General features: G+C 45.3%; 1 protein-coding gene and 1 long non-coding RNA gene across 9 annotated transcripts in view; one reads left to right on the top strand and one right to left on the bottom strand.

Moving 5' to 3' along the window:
- The first annotated feature begins 1,639 nt into the window (after positions 1–1,639).
- On the top strand, positions 1,640–8,471 carry LOC140608647 (uncharacterized). Its single transcript, XR_012010610.1, has 2 exons — positions 1,640–3,349; positions 7,356–8,471. It is a non-coding gene; the product is annotated as an uncharacterized lncRNA (long non-coding RNA).
- Positions 7,505–25,461, bottom strand: part of DOCK4 (dedicator of cytokinesis 4) — a 410,872-nt gene continuing 392,915 nt past the window's right edge. For 2 of the 8 annotated variants that reach the window (XM_072783430.1, XM_072783432.1), the window contains 9 exons: positions 22,407–22,526; positions 21,955–22,076; positions 21,493–21,613; positions 20,156–20,237; positions 19,898–20,007; positions 18,153–18,225; positions 16,277–16,390; positions 13,190–13,251; positions 7,505–10,095 (listed from right to left, as the gene is read on the bottom strand). In XM_072783430.1, the coding sequence (XP_072639531.1) occupies positions 9,652–10,095; positions 13,190–13,251; positions 16,277–16,390; positions 18,153–18,225; positions 19,898–20,007; positions 20,156–20,237; positions 21,493–21,613; positions 21,955–22,076; positions 22,407–22,526 (1,248 nt within the window). In that variant the 3' untranslated portion in view covers positions 7,505–9,651. Of the gene's footprint in view, positions 10,096–13,189; positions 13,252–16,276; positions 16,391–16,544; positions 17,958–18,152; positions 18,226–19,897; positions 20,008–20,155; positions 20,238–21,492; positions 21,614–21,954; positions 22,077–22,406; positions 22,527–25,461 lie in introns of those variants that run through there. The other 6 variants (XM_072783431.1, XM_072783433.1, XM_072783434.1 and 3 more) reach the window with 5 other exon arrangements.

Below are 25,461 nucleotides of genomic sequence, written 5' to 3'. Positions count from 1 at the left end.
TACTGGGTATCTACTCAAAAATAGTAATTATGAAAAGATATATGTACCCCTGTGTTCACTGCTGCATTATTTATAACAGCCAAGATATGGAAGTAACCTAGATGTCCACCAAAGATGAATGGTTAAGAAGATGTGCTAGCTACACACCGTGTACCATTAGCCATAAAAAGGAATGTGCTCTCACCATTTGTGACCATATGGATTGACTCAGAGGATATTCTATGTGAAATAAGTCAGACAGAGATACATGCCATCTGGTTTTACTTACATATGGGCTCTAAAAAAGCAAAAAAGAAACAAAATCCATAACTACGTAGAATAAATTGATGGTTGCCAGAGGAGAGGAGTGTGGGGCGGATGGGCAAGCAGGAGTGAAGGGGAAAGGAAGATACGGGCGTCTAGTTATGGAATGGATAAGTTATGAAGATCAAAGGGACAGCATAGGGAATATAATCAACAGTATTGTGTTATATGGGAACGCGGTGGCTGAACTTGTGGTGACCACAGCACAACATATGCAGATACGGAGCCACCGTGTTGTATACCTGAAACTAAGGTAACATTGTCAACTGTTTCAATGTATTTTTAACTATATTTCAACTTAAGAAAAATTCCTGTAATCATAGTGTGCATATAAAGTCTTTTTGCATTTCATGCACTATTAGGGTTTCCTCTTTATTACCGGACTTCAAAAATATTTTAAAAGGTAGTGTGTACCATTCCATTGATTGGCTGTGTTCTATTTTATGCGACCATCTCTATACCAATATTTCTATGTCTTGATATTTTTGCCTGTTGCTTCTCCATATGCATGTCCCATTTTGAAATATTTTTTTAGTATAGATTTCCAGTAATGAAGTTATGGCTCAAAGGACATGACCATTTTTTAGACTCTTGATCCATATTAACAAATTGTATTTGAAAAGGTTATCCTAATTTAGTGCCACCAGCTGTATCAATGGATACAGCTTTTACCGATTCTTCTCAGAATTGAGTGCTATCATTTTATACATATAGCTAATTTCATCAGCAACAAATGTTACTTTGTTTTATTTTTCTTGGATTAGTGGTTTTTTTTAATTTCCCATGTTTACCCGTCATCTTTTATAAATTACCTATTTATTTGCCTGTTACCATATTTTCTCCCTTCCTTTCTGATCTCTGTGCCTTTTTTTTTTTAAGATTTTATTTATTTACCCATGAGAGATATATAGAGAGGCAGAGACATAGGCAGAGGGAGAAGCAGGCTTCCTGTGGAGAGCCTGATGCGGGACTTGATCCCAGGACCCTGGGATCATGACCTGAGCCAAAGGCTGGCACTCAACCACTGAGCCACCCAGGCGCCCTGATTCTCATGCCTCTTAACAGTGTCCTTGTTATTAGTTTTAAAAATCTGCATGTATGAATTCTTTATAAAGATATTAACATTGTCAGACTTAGTGCAAATGGTTTTTTGTCTGTTCTTTTGTCTTAGCTGTATTTTTCTTTGACTTACTTAAGTTTTGAAATTTAACACTGTGAAGTCGGTCAACTTTTTGTATATCCTTGGGCTTAGAAAGTTGCCTTACCAAAAGGAATAAAAAAAATGAGAAAGACAGAAAATGAAAGTTATCCTGCTGTCTGGGTTGGTATTCAGTTATCTCTATTCTGGGGTTTCAGACTCAGGCACTTTCAGATCGCTGTGATAGATAGGGTCAAAGGTCACCACCAGATTCCCTCTCACTTCCTTAGGGTAAGGAAGGGTTTCTGATAAGAGTTCAGAGGAGGGAGGGAAGTAAGATGGGATTAGCTCCTGGATGGGAAGCTTGACTCTGATGAGGAGACCATCTCTTCCTCTGGGTTGGGAATGAGGATTTGTGTAGGTTGTAGGTGTTCAGGCAAGAATTTGAACGTGAGTGGAAGGACAATGAGTGTCACAGGAGATCCTCTTCCACCAAATTTCTTGCCTCTAGGCCTGAAGCCCACATAACACTCACTGTGTATCTGCTGTTTTTTCCCCGTGGAAGGAACTAACCTGGGACTCCTGGCTATTGTTGGCAAGCACGTTACACCCAGACCTATGTGTGCTTCTACCAGAATGAGAAGTCACGTCCCTGACACAAAAGGAACCTGTAAACCGGTAAACCTTGCAGTGTCCTTTCGGAATCCTGTCTCAAAATTGTTGCTGCAGGGTGCCTGGTGCTGCTACTAAAGAACAAAGAGGATCTTGTGCTTTAAACCTGCTGCAAATGACTTAAGGAGTGTGATTGAAGTGAGCTTGTGTTCCTGCCAATCACTTTCACTCCTGGAGGACTTTCACCTGGGTCCAGAGACCCCCTCCCCTTCACTTCCAGCGACCTGCCTGCGTCCCGTCTCTATTCCTTTAGGTAGACACCTGGTGGTAAACTCCAGGCAGGCTTCTCAAAGAGTGTTAGCTCCTAATCAGCAATGTCATAGAAAAGAGAAGAAAAAAAATAAGTCGGGGAACATGAAACCAGCATGATGGTATCTGAATGTTGTAGAATTCTTTTTTTTTTTTTTCAGTCTCTTAAAAATGTCTCACAGTTATATATGCATATAGTTCTACAAAACCACGTGAAAGGCGTCCCCGACGGTATTTCTGTCCCTAGCCATTTTTAATTCCCCAGAGACCAGTATTTCCATTTTAAAAGTTATTTCTCAATGTTTGCCCTGATATCTCTAAGTAAAAAAGTATCTTAAGTTGCTATCTTTTGACGGTCTTTAAATTTCAAGCATTTTCTATTACGGGGATCAAGGGCAGGCTGCCTAAACTATGCTACTCTGGCCTGTTGATTACCTTAAATAAAACTTATTTATAGACAGTCCGTGTGAGAAGGACAGTCAGACCCTCCTCTGTCCCCCTGAAAGCTGCAAATAAATCTCCTATGTGAAAGGTCAAGAGACCTCCTGATCACCAAAGATAGCAAATTTAGAGCCAAGAAGGCGGTATAAACAACCCTTGTTACTTTTTATTAATTTACTCCCCTAGTCCAAGTTCTGCTTAGAATTCCTTACCAACTGAAGCTCCCAAAGTTAAGTTTTCTTGGTCCTGAGGTCAATTCCTCACAGATTTATTGTCTCTTGGTCTAAAAGATGTAAAAGCTGCCTGCATTGGTCATTTCTTTTGGTCTCAGTTGCACAAATCCATGTAATAAAACTTCGGTTTATTTTCTCCTGTTAATCTATCACATGCAAATTTAATTCTTAGCCCAGCTAGAAGAACCCTGGACCAAGGAAAAGTTCTTCCTGTCTTCCACTTGACATAGCAGGATAAACTTCCACTGGATATTGGCTCCGATGATTTCGTAGCTTTGAGATCGTGGGACATAGGACACAAAACCAGCAGAAGGTAAGACGACTTTTTTTTTTTTTAAGATTTTATGTATATATTCATGAGAGACACACACAGAGAGGCAGAGACACAGGCAGAGGGAGAAGCAGGCTCCCCGTGGTGAACCCGATGTGGGACTCGATCCCAGGACCCCGGGACCACCCTGAACCGAAGGCAAACACTCAACCACTGAGCCAGCCAGGCACCCCGAAGGTAAGACTTCTTAAGTCAGCCTCCCCAAATCCCTGTCTTATAGGGTCAGATGGAGCAAGAGAGGTGAGATTTTTGTTCCTTCTAAATTTAGTAGATTAAGTACCAGAATAATTCCTGGGGCTTAAGGACTCTTGGTAAAAATATGGTACTCTGGGGTTACTGATCCATTTCCTCCCAGAGATGGCCTTTGTTTCTCCTTGCCTGTCTTTTATGCCATTTGTCACTACAAAACAAAGCAAAACGAAACTCACCATTGGGCAGAATGCAGGCATGGATCCTATAAGCTGACTGTTCAGACTGGCTTCCCAGATAGGGGAATTCAATGATTGTCAGACCACCGTCTACTTTGACAAGCTTTGTTGTGGGTGATTGTGCATATGACGTCAAGGCTATTGCTATGGGACACGTTGAAAGCTAAAGCTACAGAGCTGGTGGGCATGGGGGACGGGGTGGGGGGGGCACTTAGAAGTTGTTAGAGCACTCACCGCCTAACCCAGAGGCCCTCGTGTTAGGATAAGTTGGTCACGGAATGGGTTATTTTGACACTAGGTCACCCGGAAACCTCAAAAAGTTCTGTGCAATGAAATACACTACAAAACATACCATCTCCAACCCTGTGGCACACCCCTTCTAGGTATTAGCGTGTTTCCAAGAGATCCAAGGCTGAGCTAAAACTGTTAATGTGCACATTAAGAAAAATTGGATGAGATTTTTGCTTTTGTCTTGTTCTGTCAAAGAGCTTGACTTTGGGACCAGTGAGGATACTCCACATGGTCTTGACCATTCAGCGGGTGCACTTCCCTGGATGCACCTTGGGTGCCACATGGAATGGGGATCGGAGACATGTAGTAATAAGCAGCACTCTTTGTCCAGCCCTGCCAGCCCTCAGGAATCTGTTAACCAAGGTCCTTTGTGGGCTAGGAGCTATTATCTCAACCTTTGTTGCTTGTTAGGACTGGCACGTCCCATTCCAGTAGAGCCTGCCTGGACAGGTCTCCCATGTTCTTATCACTTGTGCAACCATGGCCTTTACTCTCATACCACTTTTGGGAATAAACTTTTGGATAATAGAGAAAATGATTTTTTAATTCTTAGCCCAGCTAGAACAGAATCTTGGACTCAAGAAAATTTCTTCCTCTCCTTCACCATTGACATCCCTTTATAGAAGATGAGAATTTATTCTCCACACATACAATTCCTTCCTTACCTTCATCCTTCCAGTCTAATTACATTATAATTTGGGATTAGATCAATATATGTTTAACTTTTCTGTGGCTATGTAAATATTATATGTAGCTGACCCCCACAGTGTACTATAATTACATTTACTTTTATACAATTTTTTTTTATTCTCTGGAGTTGACTTCATTTTTTTTTTTCTACTTGAATAGCTTGCTAGAAACCCATCTCCTCCACCCCCTGACCCCTCCACCCCTCCACCCACATACAAAGTAAGAACTTACTCTTTGGTAACTAAGTTCAAACACAACAGACTTTTTATCAGCCTCATCTTCATGGAGACAGTTGACTCAGCAGACTGTGGCATTTACCACAGCTGTTCAGGTCGCCGTCCTCGCTTCCAGGTTTTTGATTCCTTCACGGATTGTGAATGACAGGGGTAAACTCTGGATAAGTGAGGTTGTATTTGTGTACAGAATGCTAAGGCTTTTCTAGTAAGGATCTTCCTAGCAATTTCTTCTCTGGGATGAAGTATTTTCAGTAGGTGCCATGTGAATATTAGCATTAGCTCGTTTCTTTTCTGTCTTCTTATCGCTCCTTTTCATTTCCTTTGTAAAGACATCAATTTCCTTAGCACAAGATTCTGTAAAAGACTTATGAACATTTTCTCAAATTTTGGGTAAGGCAGCAATGTTTTCTTCCCACATAGCACAAAATACTGCATCAATATCCAATCACGGAAAGATATTGCTGGTGGCATTAAAATTGGTACAACACTTTTGGGAACAAATTTGCCAATACGCAAAAGAACTATAAAAATCCTCATTCCTCTGCCTCTGCAATTTCAGTGTAGGAATACTTTGTAAGGAAATAACAATCCAAAACCTGGACAAAGCTGTATGTAAGAAGAGTCAAAGTGGTGGTGTTTGTAGGAGCCAGAGGTTGGAAACAATATAATGTCAATTAACAAGGGAATGGCTCAATGAATTATGGAATATATTACTTTGCCTTTACTTATGTTATATGCAAATAGTATAAAATAATTTGTCTAGGTTTACTGTGACTATAACTATATAAAATGTATACATTGAGAACTGAAACTATCTCATACAGCTGTAGTCTACATGACTATGACTCCATATTCCAATGTTCATTAGCATCAAGTTTACGAGGACTCTCTTGGTGAGGCAAATAACTTTATTGTTCATAACAGGAACTTTTCAATCGATCCTATCAAATCAGCAACAGAAAGCATCAACTGACAGTTCCTATCCTAGCACTTTCTGAACCCCTAAGCCCAAAATTCTGATCTTGTTATTTCCATCAAACCTGAACAATCCTATCATGATGTTTACCCAATCTTCAACAATGCCTGCTCACTGAAAGTCCCACCTTAAACAAAACTTCAAAATTCCAGCAAAATCTGATCTTGCCCTTCCCTCCCTGAGACCCAAAGAAAGCTCTATTGAGGTGTGGTGCTCTCCCCACTGGCAATGAGTTGGCCCTGTATTAACTGGTTATGTTGGTGATTCTTGGGGAACCACACTCAACAATGTAGAAAAACTATGCAATAAATATACGTAGAAAAAATGAAAGGAATGTGTAAAAATAGTAATAGGGGATTGGAATTTGGTCAAATTTTCAAGGCTTTTTAAATAGTATTCTTATGTAATGAGGGCAAGGCTTATTTCAATCAATAACTAAGAATTCATTTGGTACAGCCACGTTTTAATATGTAAAGATCAAATAAAGGCAAAGCTGTGCAACTTGTTATTCTCTTTGTTGTGTTTTGTGGAACAATCAATAACCATCCAGAGAGAAGACTACTTCGGTAGGAAGCAGAGCTATTCATATTGTAATTATGCTTGTAGAATCGAAATACTTAGGGGCTCTGTTGTAATGAAAATGATCCAAAAATGCTCTAAAATCACTTAGTTAATGTTGAGAAACAATCAGGAGGACATGACTATGGCCTTTAAATGGGTTTTGGTATTTAATGGGATGGAGGCTTTAGACAATGGCTTGCTTAGCACTGAGTCACATAAATGTTGTAAACCTAACACAGAATAGATGCATCTCACAACATTAAACGCCAGGTTCTATTAACAGAAATCTTATAGTCGATGGGTTTTGCAGTGTTTGTCAAATAGGTTTTCTATCTTTTTATGAAAATCAGGAAGAAAAGCCGGCCCGTGGATAGAATTTGTCACAGCTGGCACCAGCAGCTATTCCTTTGCATGGTTGGCAGTTACCGGTCTTGTGTCAAGTTTTTCAATGTAAACAAACCTGGATGGTTTTAGCTTTCTTTTGAGAGAAAGAGACAGTGTGAGCACAGCAGCAGCAACGGGGCAGGGAGTATGTGTGGGGGTGGGTAAGAAGGGGCGGAGGAAGGAGGGAGAATCCCAAGCAGGCTCCACGCCCAGCATGGGCCAGCACGAGCCAGGCAGGGAGCTAGATCTCAGAACGCTGAGCTGATGACCTGAGCTGAAACCAAGAGTTGGCACCCCCCATGCCTTGACTTTTGAAAATGGCTCTGGTTAGGTTAATTAATAGTCTCCCGCCCAGGTAAATCTTGCTTCTCTACTGGTAGTGACCAATACCATTACTTTTTCAACTTTCTTTTCCTCTAAAGCATAAATAAGCTTTGCAGGCGGAAGAAGTACATCAACCAAGGCAAGACAACAACAAAACAGATCTATCAACAAAGGTTATGACCAAGAGATACACACAGCTTTTGTTTTGGGCGAAGACACACTGATAACAGGAATAAAGACAGTTAAATTAAGATTAATCAGGTAATTTTATTAAATATTTACCATTCAGCAGCAACCAACATGAACATCTGAGCTAAGAGTCTTTTGAAATGTTCTGCTATATAGCTGCTTCAGAAATACACGCACGTGATAAATTGAACTGTTCATTGCCAAAAAACTTCTTTAAAAAATGGCTTCAAGAGCAGATAACACTGATTTATACAGTGCCCAAGCACTAGTCAACGATCTATTAAATTACAAAGGAAAAGGAAATCAAAGAAGCTTTGTTACCTTATGCATGTCAACTTATTTAAATGGAAGGCTTTACTGCTTAAAGCAACAGGAATATGGAGCTTCCTATGTATGTGTGTGTGTAGATAGTTTTAAGAATGTGATTACAAACACAAAGTGTTATCATCAAAAGCAAAAGCTAGTTCCAGAAATTTCTGACTGCAAAACTTGCAAGATACAAAGCTAAAATTCGTATGTTCCTTTTCTCCATTATGAATACTTTCACTAAACATAAATATTTTAACATATATTAATCTTTCTGACATTCAAAATTGTAAAGTCAATAATGGCAGAATTATTGTTAAAAGCACATATGTACAAATATTCTTTTCCATACATAAAGTATTTGGCATAATTATAACAATCATACTGCATCCACGACTGTTTGCTTTTATTTTTACTTTTTTTTTTTTACACATAATGGTATCTCTTATTAAAATTAACCAGTTATGTACAAAAATACTTGAACATTTATTATAGAAAACCTCTATAACCAGCCTCAACAGCATATACCTGCTGAATGGTTTCATTAAGAGAATATAAAAAAGTGGTCACTGCCTTCCAGGTAAGCTATCAACAAAAACAAACACGGTTAAACTAAAATGAGCTTCCCAACAAAAGAGGGAAAATATTTAACAGTATGATTTAAAATACAGTCATATTTATCGTCAATTGAGTGTTATAAACAGTCAGTAAAAGAAAAAGACATAGATACAAAATCCATTACTACATACAAGGTGCTTTTTTCACACTCCTGCAACTGGGGCCTTAGCATCCCTACCCAGCTCTGAGACGCTGTGCAGCAATACCCAAGCCAGAGGGGTCTGTGGCCATCTCCCCCTTCAACAAGAAGTGGGATCCGCTACGAAGGCAAGCTCCGCTAGGAGCCTGGGGAGTTGTGAAGACTTTTCCACTCAGTGCAGGACTGAAAGTTAATGCCCTTGCCTTCTGAAAGTCCTTTTGCCATTTAATCATGCTAATCTATTTTCTCCAAGGTTTTTTTCTTCATTTACGCTATTGATTTAATACTGTCCTGTATCGATTCCTGAATTCTCGTTAATGGGACACATTAATTTGTGCCTATTTAACACGTGAACATCTGCTCTTCTTCAATGACAAAGGCTGCGGAGGAAACTATCAAGTACGGAAGCACAAGATTCAAGTAAACATTTATCCCGGGCTCCTCTGCTTAATCGAGCCGACTGCGACTCCGACAGTCAACTGTACCTCGAGAAGAACTACAGTAGATGCCCTGGTGTCGGGGCACTAAGGGACCCACCAAGCAATTCACAGAGCAGAGGCTTAAGAAAGCAGACAAGGGGTCGAATGTCAAAAGCAACCTCCAAGAATTAGTTTTTGTTTCAAGAACAAAATCACCTGCAGCCCTCTTCCTTGCAACCACTTAAGTGCATGGCCTAGCGAAGGCCGCCTGAACTGGGAACTCGGGGTGGGCACCCACGGGCCCGCGAGAAGCCTCCCATTAGCAGGGCCACCACGTTAGGCTGTGCGCGGCCTTTGCTTTTGCAGGGGACCAAGTGCAAGGTCACAAGGACACGACAACTGCACGCGCCCTGTGGTTCGGCGACAGCCTCCTGGTGTGGACGTGCAACTGGATTATAAAAAGAAATAAAAAGTGTGTGTGTGTGGGGGGGGGGGCGGGGGTGAACATAAAAAGATCCAAAAGAAGTCTTTAACGCTCTTTACCACTTTCAGAGGGGAGACACCTAAGGAAAGTCAGCCCCAGGCCACGGACCATCCGGCGTTTGAGATCAGTGACTTTTTTTTTAATATTGTGCAACGTGTTAATAAGCAGGTTTTAATTCCGCCGGCTGAGGGAGCCAGGGGCGAGGGTCCGGGGCGCCCGCCCGCAGCGCCCGCCGCGGCTCACAGCTGGGACACCTTGCGGGGCAGCGGCCGGGGCCGGGGGCCGGGCTCGGTCCTGCGCGGCCCGTTCTCGGGGGGCCCGGGCCGCGGCGCGGGCGGCTTGGGGGGCAGCGCGGGCGGCTCGACCGTGGCCGCCACCGCCACCGCCACCGGGATGGACAGGCTGTGCGGCAGCGGCCCGGGCCGCCGCAGGGTCCGCTCGTACACGCTGTAGGGCGGCGGCGTCCGGCTCTCCCGGCGGCCCGGCTCCTCCGCGCCCGGCCCCGCCGCCTGCGCCGGCCCCTCGGGCGCCTGGCTCTCGAAGCCCGAGGTCTCCGACGTGCTGCACCGGCTCAGGGAGGAGATGCCGCTGCTGTAGCTGCCCGACAGCACCGGGGAGTGGGAGGTCAGGCCCGGGGACTGGTACTCCACCGGGGAGGGCGTGAACCCCTGCCCGGAGCCCTGCTGCGGGGAAGAAGACGGGGTGGTGAGGGCGGGCGGGGTGGGAAGCGCCCCCCCCCCAGCCCCCTCCCCGGCCCCGACGGCGCCAGAGCTCCAAGGACGCCTTGAGGGTGGCCCTCGCGCCCTCTCGCGCCCTCGGATGGGGTCCTCGGAGGAAGCAATGTGGGTGCAGAGGCGCCGCAGGTGCGCTGAGGCAGCGGCCGTCTGCAGGCCAAGGAGGGGCCCCCCCGCGCCAAACCAGGGGGCGGCCACCCTGACTTTGGCCCCCGTAGCCTCCGGGGCCTGGAGGAGATGCGGCTCTGCTGTTCGGGGGCCTGGCTAGGGCGGCCTGCTGCCAACACCCACACTCGGGTGAGACCGCGGCATCCCCAGCACGAAGCACTTGCCGCGCATTGTCCACCTCCCTGCCCACTTTCCTCCTCCCCATCCTCCGGGCAGAAAGAGGCTAAAAGTAAGCAGATGGAGAACTCAGAGATATAGAATTAGTCCCATGACTCGAAAGACATGGAACTGGCCAACACCAGAGAGCGCTGGCAGTGCCATTCTCCCCTTTCTGGCTCAGCAAGGGTGGGGCGGTGCTGGAGCCTGGAGCAGGGCACGGGGGCTGGGTGGCAGAGGCACCAGAGGCCTGCCTTCCAGGTCTCTCGCTCCCCAGACCCCCGAGCTGAAGCAGCTGCACACCGGCAGCTCTCAGGCTCTGCTCTGAAATAAGACTTGTTTCATCCGGAGTGGTTTCTCAAGACCTGACTCAGTTGCTTTTTTTTTTTTTTTTTTTTTTTTAAAGAGGAAGATTTCTCCTAAACCCCAGATTTTTGGCCTTGGATAAATAACTATTAGTTCTAGCAACAATGGCTCGCTTTCTCTTAATGGAGATAATCTTTTGAAACCGAGCGGGAGCTTTTCCTTGGTGACGGGGCATGAATTCTTCAGGATACCATAGTCTTCATGCGGGGTTCTACAAGCTTCCTTGGCTCATTTATGGTAGCTGTCCACTCCTCTGGCATCTGAATCTGCTACTTCCCTAACTGGTGTCCGATGGAAATGGGGGCCTAGGTGATGCTCTGTGAAAGGACGGTTCTACCGGGGAAATGCGTAGTACTCAAGTCCTCCTTGACTGCATTCAAAGGGTAGGAGCACGTTAAAGTCTTACAATAAAGAAAATGAAAGGACTTTGCAGCCCAGGGTTGTCTAAACGTATCTGACCACAGATCAGTTTTTTTGTTTATCACATCATGGTACGTGATAAACGTTAATCAAAAACTAATGTTCTAAGCCAACCACACCTTGGTCTCTCTTTTTAAACAAAATGCTGGGAGACACAAAGTCATTTAGCAGGAGCTTAAAATTAAGTGTTGCCAATGAAGAGATCCAAATTCAATGCTGGTCACTGTCGACAGTTAGACAGCAAGGTTAAAACAAGGCAGGTAAGCTGAGTCTCCCCCCCTCTCCCCCCCAGGATGGACGCCATCATTTAATTGCTGAAAAAACTAAGTCAAGGCAACTAACTGCATTCTAGGCATAGCGAAACTCGTAACCTGGTAGCAGTGTGCCCTCTAATGTAACGCAGGAGTCACAACAGAAACACTCCATTCATTTTCTCTCCAAACCCCATTTGTAAAGCTATGGCCGTGAGCTACACCTGGCTAGGGAGACCAGCAGCAGCTCTGCGGAGAGAAAGTAGATGCTACCTTGCTAATAAACAGGACTGTTGGGTCACCACTTGAGTATTTTCATCCTTCAGTTCTTTTTTACAGAATCAATCTCTAAGACTTACCATCTTATCACTACTCTGCAAAATCAAGTTGGAAAATGCAGATGTTAATTGCATAGCAATACGTGGGAGCTCCTCGCGGGTAAGGCTAAATGTAAGATGTGGAAACATCATGATGCTTCCTCTCCCATCACATCAAAGTGATGGTCCGTGGCTTCCAGAGTGAAGGCAGTCACGTGCACTTTATGATTAACAGCTGCATTGCAGAATGACAAAAAAACCCAGCAAATAATTTGCTCTCTCCAGCAAATTTCTACATCAGAAATGTTGGCAATGCAAATGAAATCACACTTCTTTGCAATTTTCTCCATTTGGGGGCTTTTGTTTTCCAGATTCTCAGTTTCTATCAGCAACTATCCTTAGCAACACAGATGCACTGGATCACGACCTGCCCCTAAGTGTTTTTAGAAGCTAATTTGTCTTTTTCTTTCACATTAGCTAGAAATACCTCCCTAATAAAAAGGACACAGAGCATGTACATCCTCAGTCACTCAGATCCAAAATCATTCTTTTAACACTTCAACTTCATATTTGCCTCTGGTGCAGTAGCTCTGAACACCAATGTCTACTGGTATTGACAATCCTTGCAGCCAGTCTGATTCAATTTGGATAGAGACTAAATATTATTCTTTACCTTCATGAGGGATTTTGTATGTTTAGAGATGTTAAATAGCCTACATTTATATATCAATTTAAACATCTCACCTTTAAAGCTCTTCAGTTTGTTGCCTAGAAATTTTTTATTCATTTTACTATCTTGTTTTTCACTGTCAAGTATATAACTCTAATGTAAATGAAAACCTTGGTATGAAATATTAAAGGAGAACAAGTTGGTTTTGACTTTGCCACAATGGGTGAGGCTGACAGAAGCAAAAAGAAACAGGAGACCATTTACTAGGCTTGATTACTGAGTTTTTCAATTCTTTTCTTTCACTCCTTTCTTTCTTTTCTACCTTCCTACCTACCTTCCTTCCTTTTTTTTCTTTTATGTCCCTGAAGCCAGTAAGACCAGACTGAAACATCCTAAGAAATACAGTGTATTTCCTTGTAAATACTTGTTTCCTAATTTAGTGTATACACAGACTCTAGCCTGTATATTCTCGTTGCCACCATTTGGGGAATGAGGCTAATAACCTGAACACAAATGACTCCATTTGTGGAGGCGGCCTCCTGAAAGGAAAGCCTAGTGTCTTCTTACCAATCTTCCTCCGTCCCTTGCCTAGTTTGTGCCTATGAAAGCAGCTCAGTGGTGTGCCAGGGATGAGTCTTAAGGAAAGAAGGAAGGTGGGGCCAGTGTCTGGCCTGAGTCTAAATATGAGACTATACCTTCAACGGAGACCTCCCAGCAGGTGAGGGGGACACGGACGTCGTATGTCTTGCTGGTGAAGCTGTGAACAGAGAGAGAGAAGTCCTTTCAATTGAGAAAACCCAGGAGGTTGATTCTCTGCAAATGCCCTTGTGTACAAACCCATACAGATGGTCCAGTGCCTAAAGCCCTCCTAGGCAAGGAGAGGTAGGGGAGAAACTAAATGACGCCCATCCAAAGCAGATTCCTCACTAAGGATGGCAGCTCCAAGACATGGGCCAATTAGCGAAAAGTCACCAGCACATACATGATGCTATAAGCAGTGACAGGGGCTCCAACTGGGCCAATGTTCCATTTCCCAGAAGTCCCGGTGCTTTTCCACTGCCTGGCCCATTTCGAAAGGTGCTTTCATGTGTGAGGTGCCAGGGAGCAGTCTTTGGAAAAGAGCTGCTGACTGGTCTGAGCAGTAATGGGGAAACCCACGCCACTGAGGCAGACTAGCAGGGGTCTGTGAGAATAAATCTATACCCGCCTCCCTTTTCACAACCTAATCCTCCTGGAATAAAAAACCCTTGGCCAGGCCCAAACAAGAAGCAAGAAGTTTTCCATTTCTCCCCTGCAAGCTTATACTCAGGTCTTCCCTCTGTCCCGGCCGTGGGGTTGCGGTGGCGGTGGCGGTGGTGGTGGCAGCAGCAGCACTCAGTGGATTTCATCATCATGGCAAAGAAATGCTCTCTTTCTGTTTTTCCCTCTAGGTTTTCAAGCCCTGCACCTGGGATGCAGCAGGCGACGGCCCTGCTCTACGTGCTGGTAGGTCAGGCCCTGCCCCCTGAAACACAAGCACGTGCGTGGAAAGCTGCCGCGACACAGTCCACGCAGCCCGTGTGAGCCCCATTTCCCAATTCCACCTGCACAGGTTTCACTGAGTTCAGGCTTTGCTGCTCTGGCATGAGCTGCCATACTCCCTGCTGCCCAAGTGAGGTTTGCGACTCTTAGGAAAACTAGAGCGAAGCTGAAGGAAATACAGACAGACAGACCTCCCAACAGTGACCACGAATGACGACATGAGGACAGACCAGGAGAGCAATCAGTGCAGAAGGGAGGGCAGCCCTGCAGGGTTAAACTGGGAGCTGTAGGGTCACCTGCGTGCTCCCGGCGCTAGAGCCCAGGGAGAGGGGCCCTTGACTGCTCTGGGGGCGGGGGGGGGGGGTATGCAGCCTCTGCCTTGCGCCCGAGGGCATGCCATCAGCACATGCCACGCTCAGACACCAGGGTCAGCTCTAGCCTGCAGTTGGGGGTGTTGCTTACAGAAGAAAATCCCGTATGGGTGGAGAAACAGATCCTGACTGGGAACCGCAGTCCTGCCACGCTATGTGTGGCGAAGTCAAGGTCCTCCTCCTCCTGACTCTGGCATTCCGTGACCCCACCGCGGTGGGCCCTTGGAGCCACAGCATGTCCACAGTGATGTTTCTCTAGAAAGGCATTCTCCCCCAGACACCTAAAATGGTCCCATCATTATTCTGGCCTCTAAGTCTGAATGGGCCTAGGATCTTAACTACCATCAATAACACTGTTCCTCTGAAGATGCTTTTTGAGTTTCCAACATTAGTGATACGACCAGTTTAAACTGCAGACTCCTTGAACATATGTACAGCATGAATAGATACAAATTACTTGGTTGATGAATCTTATTAACCATCTCGGGTGATGAATCTTATTCACCATCTTGGGTCACGGTGGCATTCTAGTGTGGATTATCGAGTAAGCCTAGTTATTTCTTCTGTTGAAAAACCTCATGTGCTCTTCAAAACCTACTGGTGACTTTTAGCTTTGGCAAGTACCGAACACACTGGATAGCACATGGTTTGTTTTAAAAAGACAGAGAAAGTCAGTAAAAAAAGAAAAAGATGAGATGCTAAAATATAGTGAATGAAGTATGAACGATCAACCCAGGAACATCTGTGAAGGACATGTCATATTTCCTCTTGCTTTAGGCCAGTTCTATTTGTAAAGCTTCAAAACTACTCTAGATGTGTGCAAATATTGAAAAGACTCTCCTTATCACCAGGATAGGCAGAGTCAGCAGAGTCGGTTAAAGACTGTACCATGTCAAGGTTACCAAGGTCACCAAGCAAATGGCTTATTCGGTTGGAAAGCCCTGTTATTGCTATAAGCTCATCAAGAAAGTTTCTTCAGAATTTTCACTGGTTCCCAAAATCTAGAAAGGTTTGGTAAAATACCGATTCTACGGCCTTACCCCAGAAATGGTGAACTTCTGATTCAGTAGGTCTGACATTAGGCCTAAAAATTTGCTTCTTAAACCACCACCTGACGGGATGAAGTACCCTGAATCAACCCTTTGAGAAATCTCACCTTTTTTTCTTTTTTTTAAAAGATTTATTTAGTTTAGAAAGAGAGAGAGCGAGCATGCAAGTGAGTGCATGAGCAAGGGGTGGGGGAGGAGCACAGGGAGAGGGAAAGAATCTCAAGCCGACTCCATGCTGAGCCCTATGTGATGGGGGGCTCGATCCCACGACCCTGAGATCATGATCTGAGCTGAAATGAAGAGTCAGACGCTTAACTGAGCCACCCAGGCACCCTGCGAAATTTCACTCACTCTTGAATACAGACCCCTCTATGCAAGGGACATCAATGGATGGGAGGTTGGATGCTCCCCACAAGCCTGTCAGAGTTAGAGTTAGTCAGTTCCTATGTTGGGGCAGTGTGAAACCCTGGCATCAGTCCTGAGTACGAGTGAAGTGGCTGAGTTAGCAGAAGTTGATAAGAATGAGGCAGTTCAAGCAAAGGATCCAGAAAAATGCTAATGGCTTGGTGAGGTTAGGGGACCTCCTCAAATTCTGAGGATGAGGCCTAGCAGCAGAACATTCTACAAAATCGGTCTATGGGGTTTGTAAGGAACGGAGCACGGTGTGACTTAGTGTAGTTAGAAGTTCAGGGAAGAGGGAAAACATTGTAAGTGGATTGGGAGACTAAGGTTTTTACCTCAGAACCAAATGCCTACCTTTCTCTGAGGAATTCATGACAAGCTGGAGTAGTCATAAAAGTTATTTTATAAAAGTGATTGTTCAAATGCTTCAAATACCCACCAGTTTGTGTGGGTCTTGGAGGGACAGGGGGAGAGAGAATTTTCCCACTATCCGACATGTTCTTGGCTTCTTTCCCACTGTCCAGGCTCCAGCTGCTAGGGGTGGGATTCACAGCTGGAAGGGAATAACACAGCTAAAAACACACGGTCCACTTTGCCTTTTGAACACCTGAGATCTTAGAAGAAAGTCAAAATTATCCAGAATGAAAAAAAAAAACCCAACTGGATTAAAAAAAAAAAAAGCAAAAACAAAAACAACCCAGGAAACCTCCTAAATACTAAATCTTTATTTAATTTTCTACCTCACAGTTATAATTGACATTTAATTGGACGATGTCATGTCTGTTTATTTCCCCTCGAGCAGTCAAACAGAACTACCTCTCTTGACACCAGTTCGCGGGATCTTGTTGAGAATCACAAATGCTGGATAACAGATGGAGGATGGAGTCAATAAAGTATTTTAAAACTTGGTTTTTAGTGGAAACTCCTGGACAACTGGTGCCCAACAAGGGGGAAGGCAGTAACAGGCTAATATTTCAACTACCTGGCAGGATTACCCCGCCACACCACCCTGTTGACGAACTCTTTGGGAAAAGGACCCTCGTTCCTGAAATCAATGGATTACACTGATGTATGTCCTAAGAAAAATGATTTGGGATAGTGACAGTATCATTCCTTTTTTTGTAATTTGTCTGTTCCACGCTTCAGTAAGATGCAGAAATATGGAACAACCCTGTTAGGAGCAAGGGCAAGACACACCAGATTATAAATAGCTGCTAGGAAATCAAGTTTACAGAAAAGCAAGTCTTAAGATTTCCAGTGGCTTGCTCCCTGTACAGACACTGCCATCTGATGGACACGGCTAGGATTTCAGCATTTTACTCTAAATTACCACATCGATTTAATGGATAGTGGAATCACCGGTCTTAAAATAATTTTTCTCAGTCATTTTAAATCGCCTTTGCGGTTTTCGTAGGTAGAAGGGCTGAGAAAAATACCAAGTTCTCCAGGCAAAGATTCATATTTGACTTGTCAACATGAAAGCAAGATTTGTGTCTTAAAGTCATTTTGGCCACCGTCTCACTAACTTCAGTCTCCCAAGGAAAAGTTTTAATGTTAATCTCTCTGTGGACTCAAATGACAATACAGTTTAGCTCTTAACGAGGACAATTAAAGTGCACTTTACGGGAACGTTTCATTAGTCACTCGATTCGTTGGCTTCCGAGACTGGCTGGGCTTTTTGAGGCCTGACCCTGAGGGAGGCGAATGGGGGACCCGCCGCGAGCCCCCACCTGCACCGTGGAGCAAGTCGCGCGGAGTCCGCTCTCCATCTTCTGCTGTGTTGCACACACTGCTGCTAATTGGCTATTAAGGGCTATGCACGTGTTTGTCATGTTTTGTGCGACCTTGAGGCAGGGCACACTCCATTATGCACTGGATTGCGATTCTTAAATAGTCTCTGAGTCACCACAAACAACAGATGAACCAGCAGAATGAGCTTCGTAAGGGAAACAAAGGGTGGGACCAGAGACTCGAGCTGGGCAGGTGCTATTTTCATGTGCTGAACAAGGAGCCTCACTGGCAGCTTTGCTGCGGGGACCACAGGGATCGCCTTGGTGACCCGACACCAAAAGCCAGCTCGCAGAGGAGTTCCTAATTTGCCTAGATTCTGCTGTTACACCCTACAAGAAAACAGTTTGGAAAGACTGTATCACGAGTGACCGCCTTTCACGAATCCCCAAAAGGGCAAATGAGTCCCGATCATTACAGACTGGAGATCTGCCTTCCACACAGACACACGGTAGACTGGAGAGAATGAAGACACAACGAAGCCGCACACCTCTCGGGACCGATGGAGGGGCTGGCTTTATACCCACCTTTCTCAGGTGCAGAGAGATTTGGGTCGCTGCGTGGCAAGGCTCCTTCTGCAATATGATTAAACAGCAGCCTCTGGAAAGTACAAGAGTCTATTTTCATGATGCAACATGCTGTCACAGTGAGACCTTCTAGAGAATGAGATGACTGTCTCATTACTGAAACTTTTTGTTCAAAATAATTTTTATATGGCACATGATGAGCCTAGGAACCAAGAATTCAATCATATTTAAGGGAAAAAAGGGGGAGAAGAGTCTCAAGTTTAAGAAGCTTGTATTAGACTTTAGGTGTAAATGGTAAATAAGTTTTCATAATAAGATGGACGGAAAACTGGTGAGTAGCAGTTAAGCTATGGTGCTCTTTATAAACAGGAATGCGAGACTGGCCACAGGAAACGTAAATAAAAATTGAGAAATAGTAGCTCAAGAAATCTCTAGTGGATGGGCACGTTTTCGATCCTAGGTTAAAAACATGAAATGGATAATATTCTACAATTTTTAACCCACGAAAATGCCGATTTTACGTGCTTCTCCCTGACACATTAGAGGGAAAAGTGCAAGTCCTTAAAAGTAGAGGCACCATAGCAATGTGTATTACTGAGGTTTTGGCAACTACACACTGCTTCACATTTTACCAAAAGCGGACAAGGCGGAGGCTAATCAAGGAAGGTTTTCAGGGTCCCCCGCGCTGGCACCGCGCTCCTGGAGCAGACGGGAACAAAGGGTGAGATTCGCTTGCAACAGCAAGTGACAAAGGGAAGGAAAACTGGTGAGCTGGTTCGGCCAAACGCACTCAGAGAGAGTTTCTGCGAGACATCAGTGCTGTGCAGAGGAGGTATCCTGGGGCTTTCGGGAAGATTACACAATCAGCAAAGATAAACCAATCAAGCCACATCCCACTCGCTCTCATCCACTTCCAGATGCAGCTACCGACTTCTGCCAGGATGGTGTAGAAAAACAGAACAATTAGCCGGAACATACATAAGTATTGTTGTCCGCTCCTAAGTCATTCCCAGATCATCGGTAAACCTCAGGGCTACCCAAGAATCTTCGCCTCTGAGACCCCCCCTTCAGAGCCCTCGAAGTGCGCAGGGGGGCAAAGCCCTGTCCTCACCTGGCATGAGAAAGGCCACGTCAAAATCAAGTGGGAGCAGGAACTGAGGGCCACGCTCCTTTGCTCTTGGGGGGGGGGGGGGGTGCAGGGAAAGCCCAAGCACCCAACTGCTCTTCCCTCGGCGCATTGAAGAACGGCAGGGGTGACCAGGATTGTCCTTGCTCTCCTGGGTACCCCAGAAAGGAACCAACTGAGGCTCTCTCAGACTAGGGGGACGCCAAGAGGAGAGGCTGCTGGACAAGTCCTGTTTCTGCTCAAGGGTCTTTTGCTAACATCGAGAGTCGCTCGAAATTTTTGCTACACACGCATGCAAACACACCCAGACACTCCAACGCATCCACCTAATTACCCCTTGTGATGGTTACATCAGGTCAAGGAGGGCAAAATCACTTCCCATTTTCCGCTCAGCTTTACTGCTCAGGCAACCACCCGTGTATCTGTATCGGAAACATGGCTCCAACAGAAATTGCGAACAACAGGCATGGGACAGAGAGGTTGGCTCTTCACTCAGCTTGCCTTGTCGTCTAACAGCCCATCTGGTTGCCTCTGGCAGGCACAGGGCTTCTCTGCAGAGGTATGTAAGCCATTCCAGACACTGGCTTGTTTCCTAGTATCTCCATCCCATAAGGACTACCTGAGAAGGTTCCACAGGTGTTGGATAGATGGCACTGCATGGCCTCTCTCGCGGGGACAGGCAAGAGTTTTCTCTGGAATGTTTGTGTTTGTCAGACAACAAAGGGGAAGCTGAGAAGAGAAGGAAAGGAAGGGTCATCAGGGGGTGGTGCTGGACCTGCCTGGAGGGCTTGTGTGCTGTGGCAGCTGGCCGGGGATGAGGAACCTGAAGCCACAGCTCCGGGGGCGCCCCGGCTCAACCCCACAGCCCGGCACTGACCTCTGGCACTCGATGGGGCGGAGCTTGTCACGTTAGGCGAAGCGGAGTGAGTCGAACTCAAGCTTGAGGTAGATGGACTTGGCTGCAAATACACGGGAGCTGTTATCACCCACTGCTTAGAGGCCCCAGACAACACTGACATATTGAAAACAGCATCGCTGCTCTTTTCTTTCAAAGAGGCCAAAAAACCCAAACAGAACAGAACGAAACAAAAATGAAAGGAAAAAGGCCACTTAGAAATCTAGAAAAATCTCAGGGACCCCTGGGTGGCTCAGCGGTTGAGCATCTGCCTTCGACCCAGGGCATGGTCCCGGGGTCCCGGAATTGAGTCCCACATCGGGCTCCCTGCATGGAGCCTGCTTCTCCCTCTGTCTCTGCCTCTCTCTCTCTGTGTCTCTCATGAATAAATAAATAAATAAAATCTTAAAAAAAAAACAAACAAACCTCAGACTGATAAGACTGTCTGGATTAATCAAGGACCCGAGATTTAAAAAACAAACAAAATACTCTGGGGGAAAAAAACAATACTCTGAGATTTTTGACTCCTGCCAAAGGATCGCACTCGCGTTAGTTTTGTGGACGTCCTGGGACTTAGGCCCGGGGAGCAGTGCCCTCCCTGACTAAAGTACACTCTGGAGGCCCCCGCCTAGGGCCCCGAAACAGCCGATGCTTCTCAAAGGTGGAACACGCACCTGCTCGTTTTCTCCAAAAATGTGCTCAAGGCATGAGTTTGGCAACATGTATTATGCCCCCTTTTCTAAGGGTAGTGGTGAGGGAAGTTTCAGCTTATTCTCAATAAATTATTATAAATGCTGTAGCAGTGGTGTCTAAGTACAATTTTATGTTGCAGGAGTTACATGGACTCCTGTCCTTAAAAACTACTTTTTTCCCCCTTCAATCAAAATCTTTTGATCAGGGAAAATTTCTGACTCGTAAGTAGGTAGAGGAATCTTAGAACGACCTCTCCACCTTGTACCGTGAAGCAAAAAGGCCACTTAGCAATGCTACGAGGCGGCTAGTGGGTGGTGACAGGCTCCACGCGTCCTGAACCCAAGGAGCCAGTCCCAGGTGGGTTTCACAGCTAACCCTGCACGGCTGGCCCGGGCTTTTCTCTCTCTCGCTCACGTCTCCTTGGAGTGGATGGGGCGGTTTGGGGAGACACGTCTCTGGAGACTCTGCGGGGACCCACAAGGCCGTGAGAGCATTTAAAGGTGAGTCCTTAACTTAGCTCTTGCCCGCAGATCTGCCCGATAGGACGGCAGAGTGAACAGAAACTCTCAGGATGGAGACAGAAAAGGAATACACACGAGCAGACGATTAAGAAGCCAGTCAAGTACCTGCATGTTAAAGACTTCATCAGAGCTTTCTGATTGCCCTGTAATATTGCTTACTTCAGCAGACGCTTGTGAGGACAGTGAGGAAGAGGAGTATCGGTTCACAGCTGGGTAACTTAATGGGCTGTTTTGGGGGGGAAAAGGAAAGGTCATTCACTCAGTCTCTGAATTGCACTCTATCCCATGCTGGTGCGGTAGAGAACCGAAGGGGGAGAATACACACACACACACACACACATCCCCTTTTGTTGTCTCCCGTTTGCCTCAACATAATCCAGAGTTGGAGTCTGTTTGTTTCTCAGCTGTTCTGTTTTACCAGTGGCAGATGTCTGCAGCTGCCTCGCGGGTTAATTATTTCATTAAGAAATCGCGTGTTTGACAAATTGTGCCATAAAGAATGAGAGAATCAGCTGAGATCATCTTGTGGGGCTGCCAAATTGTCAGATAATTCAGAATATGACTTACCTGCGTCTAGGAATTACCCTGGGGCCATCTGGGCTCAGAGAAGCAGGTGCAGAGTTTCTACACACGCGGGGGCTTCCATTGGGAAAGTGGACTGGGCTGGCTTGTATGCAGGCGGAGAACTCCTGGAGAGGGAGGAAAGGAAATGTTCTGTGGGCAAAACAAGTCGTGAGGTGTTTGAGCCTACTGCTGTGGTCTTTACGTCGGGTTACAAAGGTGAGTTTCGGCATCCGTAAGTTTTCTCACCCTTTTCTGTTTTCATAAAAGTTGAAGGGGGCAGATAGAAGATGACGCAACTTCCATACTGGAGGACTCCCTGGTGGAATGGTGCAGTTTGGTAGGAAAACCAAAAGATGTCACTATTGGATGCTTCGTGGTCCCTCTAACAAAGAGCAACCAGCAGCGGGCAGTGGGCAGCGGGCAGACTGCCTCCTATGGACGCTTGGTGGACGTACCTGTATCCCTAAACTTGACTTCATCACAAAGAACTGGTCGACCAGCTTTTTGTGGAGGGGTCTCATATCTTGAGGCACAAACTTCTCGTGCACGGCCAGACCAAACTCCAAAATCTGTGCCTGGATAATAAGACAAGGGAAAAAAAAAAAAACCCCGCATCAGTGAGTAACTCCAAGTGCCTGCAAGGGGGTCAAGCAGTGTACCACGCGTTTGGCACGTGTCCTCGCTAATCCTCTCAATCCCACAAGTAAGGAGTGGTCCTTCATTTACAGATGAGGACACAGAGGGTCAGAAAGATCCCGCAGGTACTAAAAGACGAATGGGGATTCCAACTAAGGTCTGATTTTCCTTCTGCCCTAAGCTTCCTTCCCATGTATTTTAGATCTGTGATAACAACCCGTGTAAGCAGTTACGTGGCGTTGGTCCCCTTCTGCACTTTCCAGGATTGGGCAGGAGCTGCTCTCTGTTAGTGGGTCAGGTGCTTCTCCCCAAGGGATCTCTTTTCTGGATGGCACCTCCTTTTCCATGATACTCTCTTTCTCTTCCATCAGATTCTGCTCTGCCCATCTATCCTCCCCTGGGTTTCTAAAATTTGTTGAAGAGGACATGGAGGTAAGATAGGAACAGGAGGGACGCCTAGGTGGCTCAGTGATTTAAATAATTTTTTTAAAGATTTATTTATTTATTCAAAGAGAGAGAGAGAGAAAGGCAGAGACACAGGCAGAGGGAGAAGCAGGCTCCATGCAGGAAGCCCGACGCGGGACTCGATCCCGGGTCTCCAGGATCACAACCCAGGCTGCAGGAGGTGCCAAACCACTGCACCACTGGGGCTACCCTGGCTCAGTGATTTAGCACCTCCCTTCGGCCCAGGGCGTGGTCCTGGAGACCCAGGATCGAGTCCCACGTTGAGCTCCCTGCATGGAGCCTGCTTCTCCCTCTGCCTGTGTCTCTGCCTCTCTCTCTGTGTCTCTCATGAATAGATAAATAAATTTTTAAAAATCTTAAAGATAGGAACAGGAATTCTGTAATAGTTGCTATGCTTTTTTGCTTTTTGTTTTTGTTAAAAACTATTATTCTGATTCACTATTATAATGCAATAAGGAGAAGCTCCCTTCTTTAAAAAAAAAAAAAAAAAAAAGAGCGAGAAAAGGTTTCCTGCATTGAGGATCCAAATGAGATGAACACAAACATTCAAGTTTCTTTTGTTCTTCAACTACTAATAGTGCTTAATTCCTTTGAGTATTAGCTGTCTTTTACATTTTAAAAAATGCCCCATGCTAAAGTGGTTAAAAGAACGAATTTCATGAACTGTGAGGAAAGCCCATCACACCATCACCACAGTGGTTTTTCTCTTTACATTTTATGAAGATTCAAGATTGAAAGCTCAAGTCAAACAGGACTGAGCCTGGTGGGTTAGAGCGTCCGGCACCCTCTGTACAGGGATGGGAGGGGCAGAAGCAGGACTGGACTGAAAAGAAGCCGAGACACAGAGAAGTCACACCGGGGAGCCCTGGGCCTCAGCTTTGTATGTGTATTTTGGATGTGGGCCATCCAAGACCAGGTGGTCTTGGGCCGGGGAGCATTCTGCAGCTGAGGCAATAGCTAAAGGACCTGAGAGCCCAAGGTGTATGTCGACGGCCACCACTCCCATCAGCTGGGACAACAAATCCTTTCTGGAAGAGCCACTGGGGCAGTACAACTCTGAGTCTCCTAGAAGTTTACCTGAACCAGCTCACAGAGGTCCACAGGAGGATGGTGCGCTTGCTAGCCTGATCCCCAGTCCCCTACTACCACAGCCTCACAAAAATGGCACGGCCGGCCCAAGGCCACACGGCAGACGCTTGACTGCTTGTCCTATGACAGAGATCTAAAGGTTCCTTGTGTCACAGCTCTTGCCACAAGACCCTGTGAACATAACCAGGCAAGATATGGAGGAAACAAAGGTTTCCAATTTTATTTTTCTTGAGAGCCTCCTTGGCCCTTTTGATTTTAATTCTGGGGAAAGAATTCAGTCAGACACCAAGTCAGAGTCCTAGTGAGGCAAACCACTCGCTAGAGACTGTGCGCAGGTTAAATATATGTGATTTTGAATATCAACAAAGGCCACAATCATTCCATAGAACTGAATAACCTAAGTTGCTCACTTCTAGTATCTATATCGCCCCCAGGGCCACATCGAGAACTTAACTTATTCTCTATTTCCTTGCAGGTCAACTTAAAGTAACTCTTTTCTCTTTTCCAGAAGCTGCATAACTGACCCTCTTCCAGCCATGGTCCCTGTCCATGGCCACTTCTTTCTCCCAAGTATTAAGTTCTGTGGGTTAAGCCTGCAGAGCATAAAATATGGATGAAAATCAGATGCAGCCTCATCACTTTCTAACCCCAAAGGGCATGCCTTATTTGTTGATTAATTTGGTATTATCAAGTAGAAAGAGTTGCCTTGGTTATATTTTATGATATGTATTCTATTTTTTATGGATCTAAAATGTCTTTATTTCCTATTGAACCCCAGCCTCTTAACCTCACGTCTCCTCCTTCAGAGGTTTTCAAACCTTTTTCAGGCCAGGAGCTATCTGCAGGAACACAGCAGGAAAGAGATTACTCTAGTTCTTTGTACTTGCTGGAACTAAATAAATAAACCATGCTTCTCTGGAGAAGAAAATGATGAGCTTGTATCCAGTTTTGTCCATATCATATTATCTATAGGCTTTAGTCTTTGTTTTAAAGCAAAGTCTATTGATTGCCCCCTCACTGGAACATTTAAGTAAGAATCTCATTCCTTCACTTGTTCATTCATCTATTCATTTATTTTGAGCTGGCTTGATTCGAGCCCAAAATTTTGAGGGAAAAGTTGGCATCAAGCCTACAGCAAGTCTTTAGGGAGAGAAACTTCAAGCATTGTTCCAAGAGACTACATGACGCGGTCTATTGTAAGGGGCTTAGTTTACTCATAGTTTACTCATTGTTTACTCACAGTTTACTTATTGCTGATTCAAAGAGGAAAGTAAAAATAAAAATTAGCAAGCTGGAATACATTACAGATGAATCCCTAAC

Source organism: Canis lupus, chromosome 18, assembly GCF_048164855.1.
Source record: "Canis lupus baileyi chromosome 18, mCanLup2.hap1, whole genome shotgun sequence".
Lineage (NCBI taxonomy): Eukaryota > Metazoa > Chordata > Mammalia > Carnivora > Canidae > Canis > Canis lupus.
The sequence above is the reverse complement of the archived record's forward strand: the minus strand, read 5'-3'. Positions and strand labels throughout refer to the sequence as shown.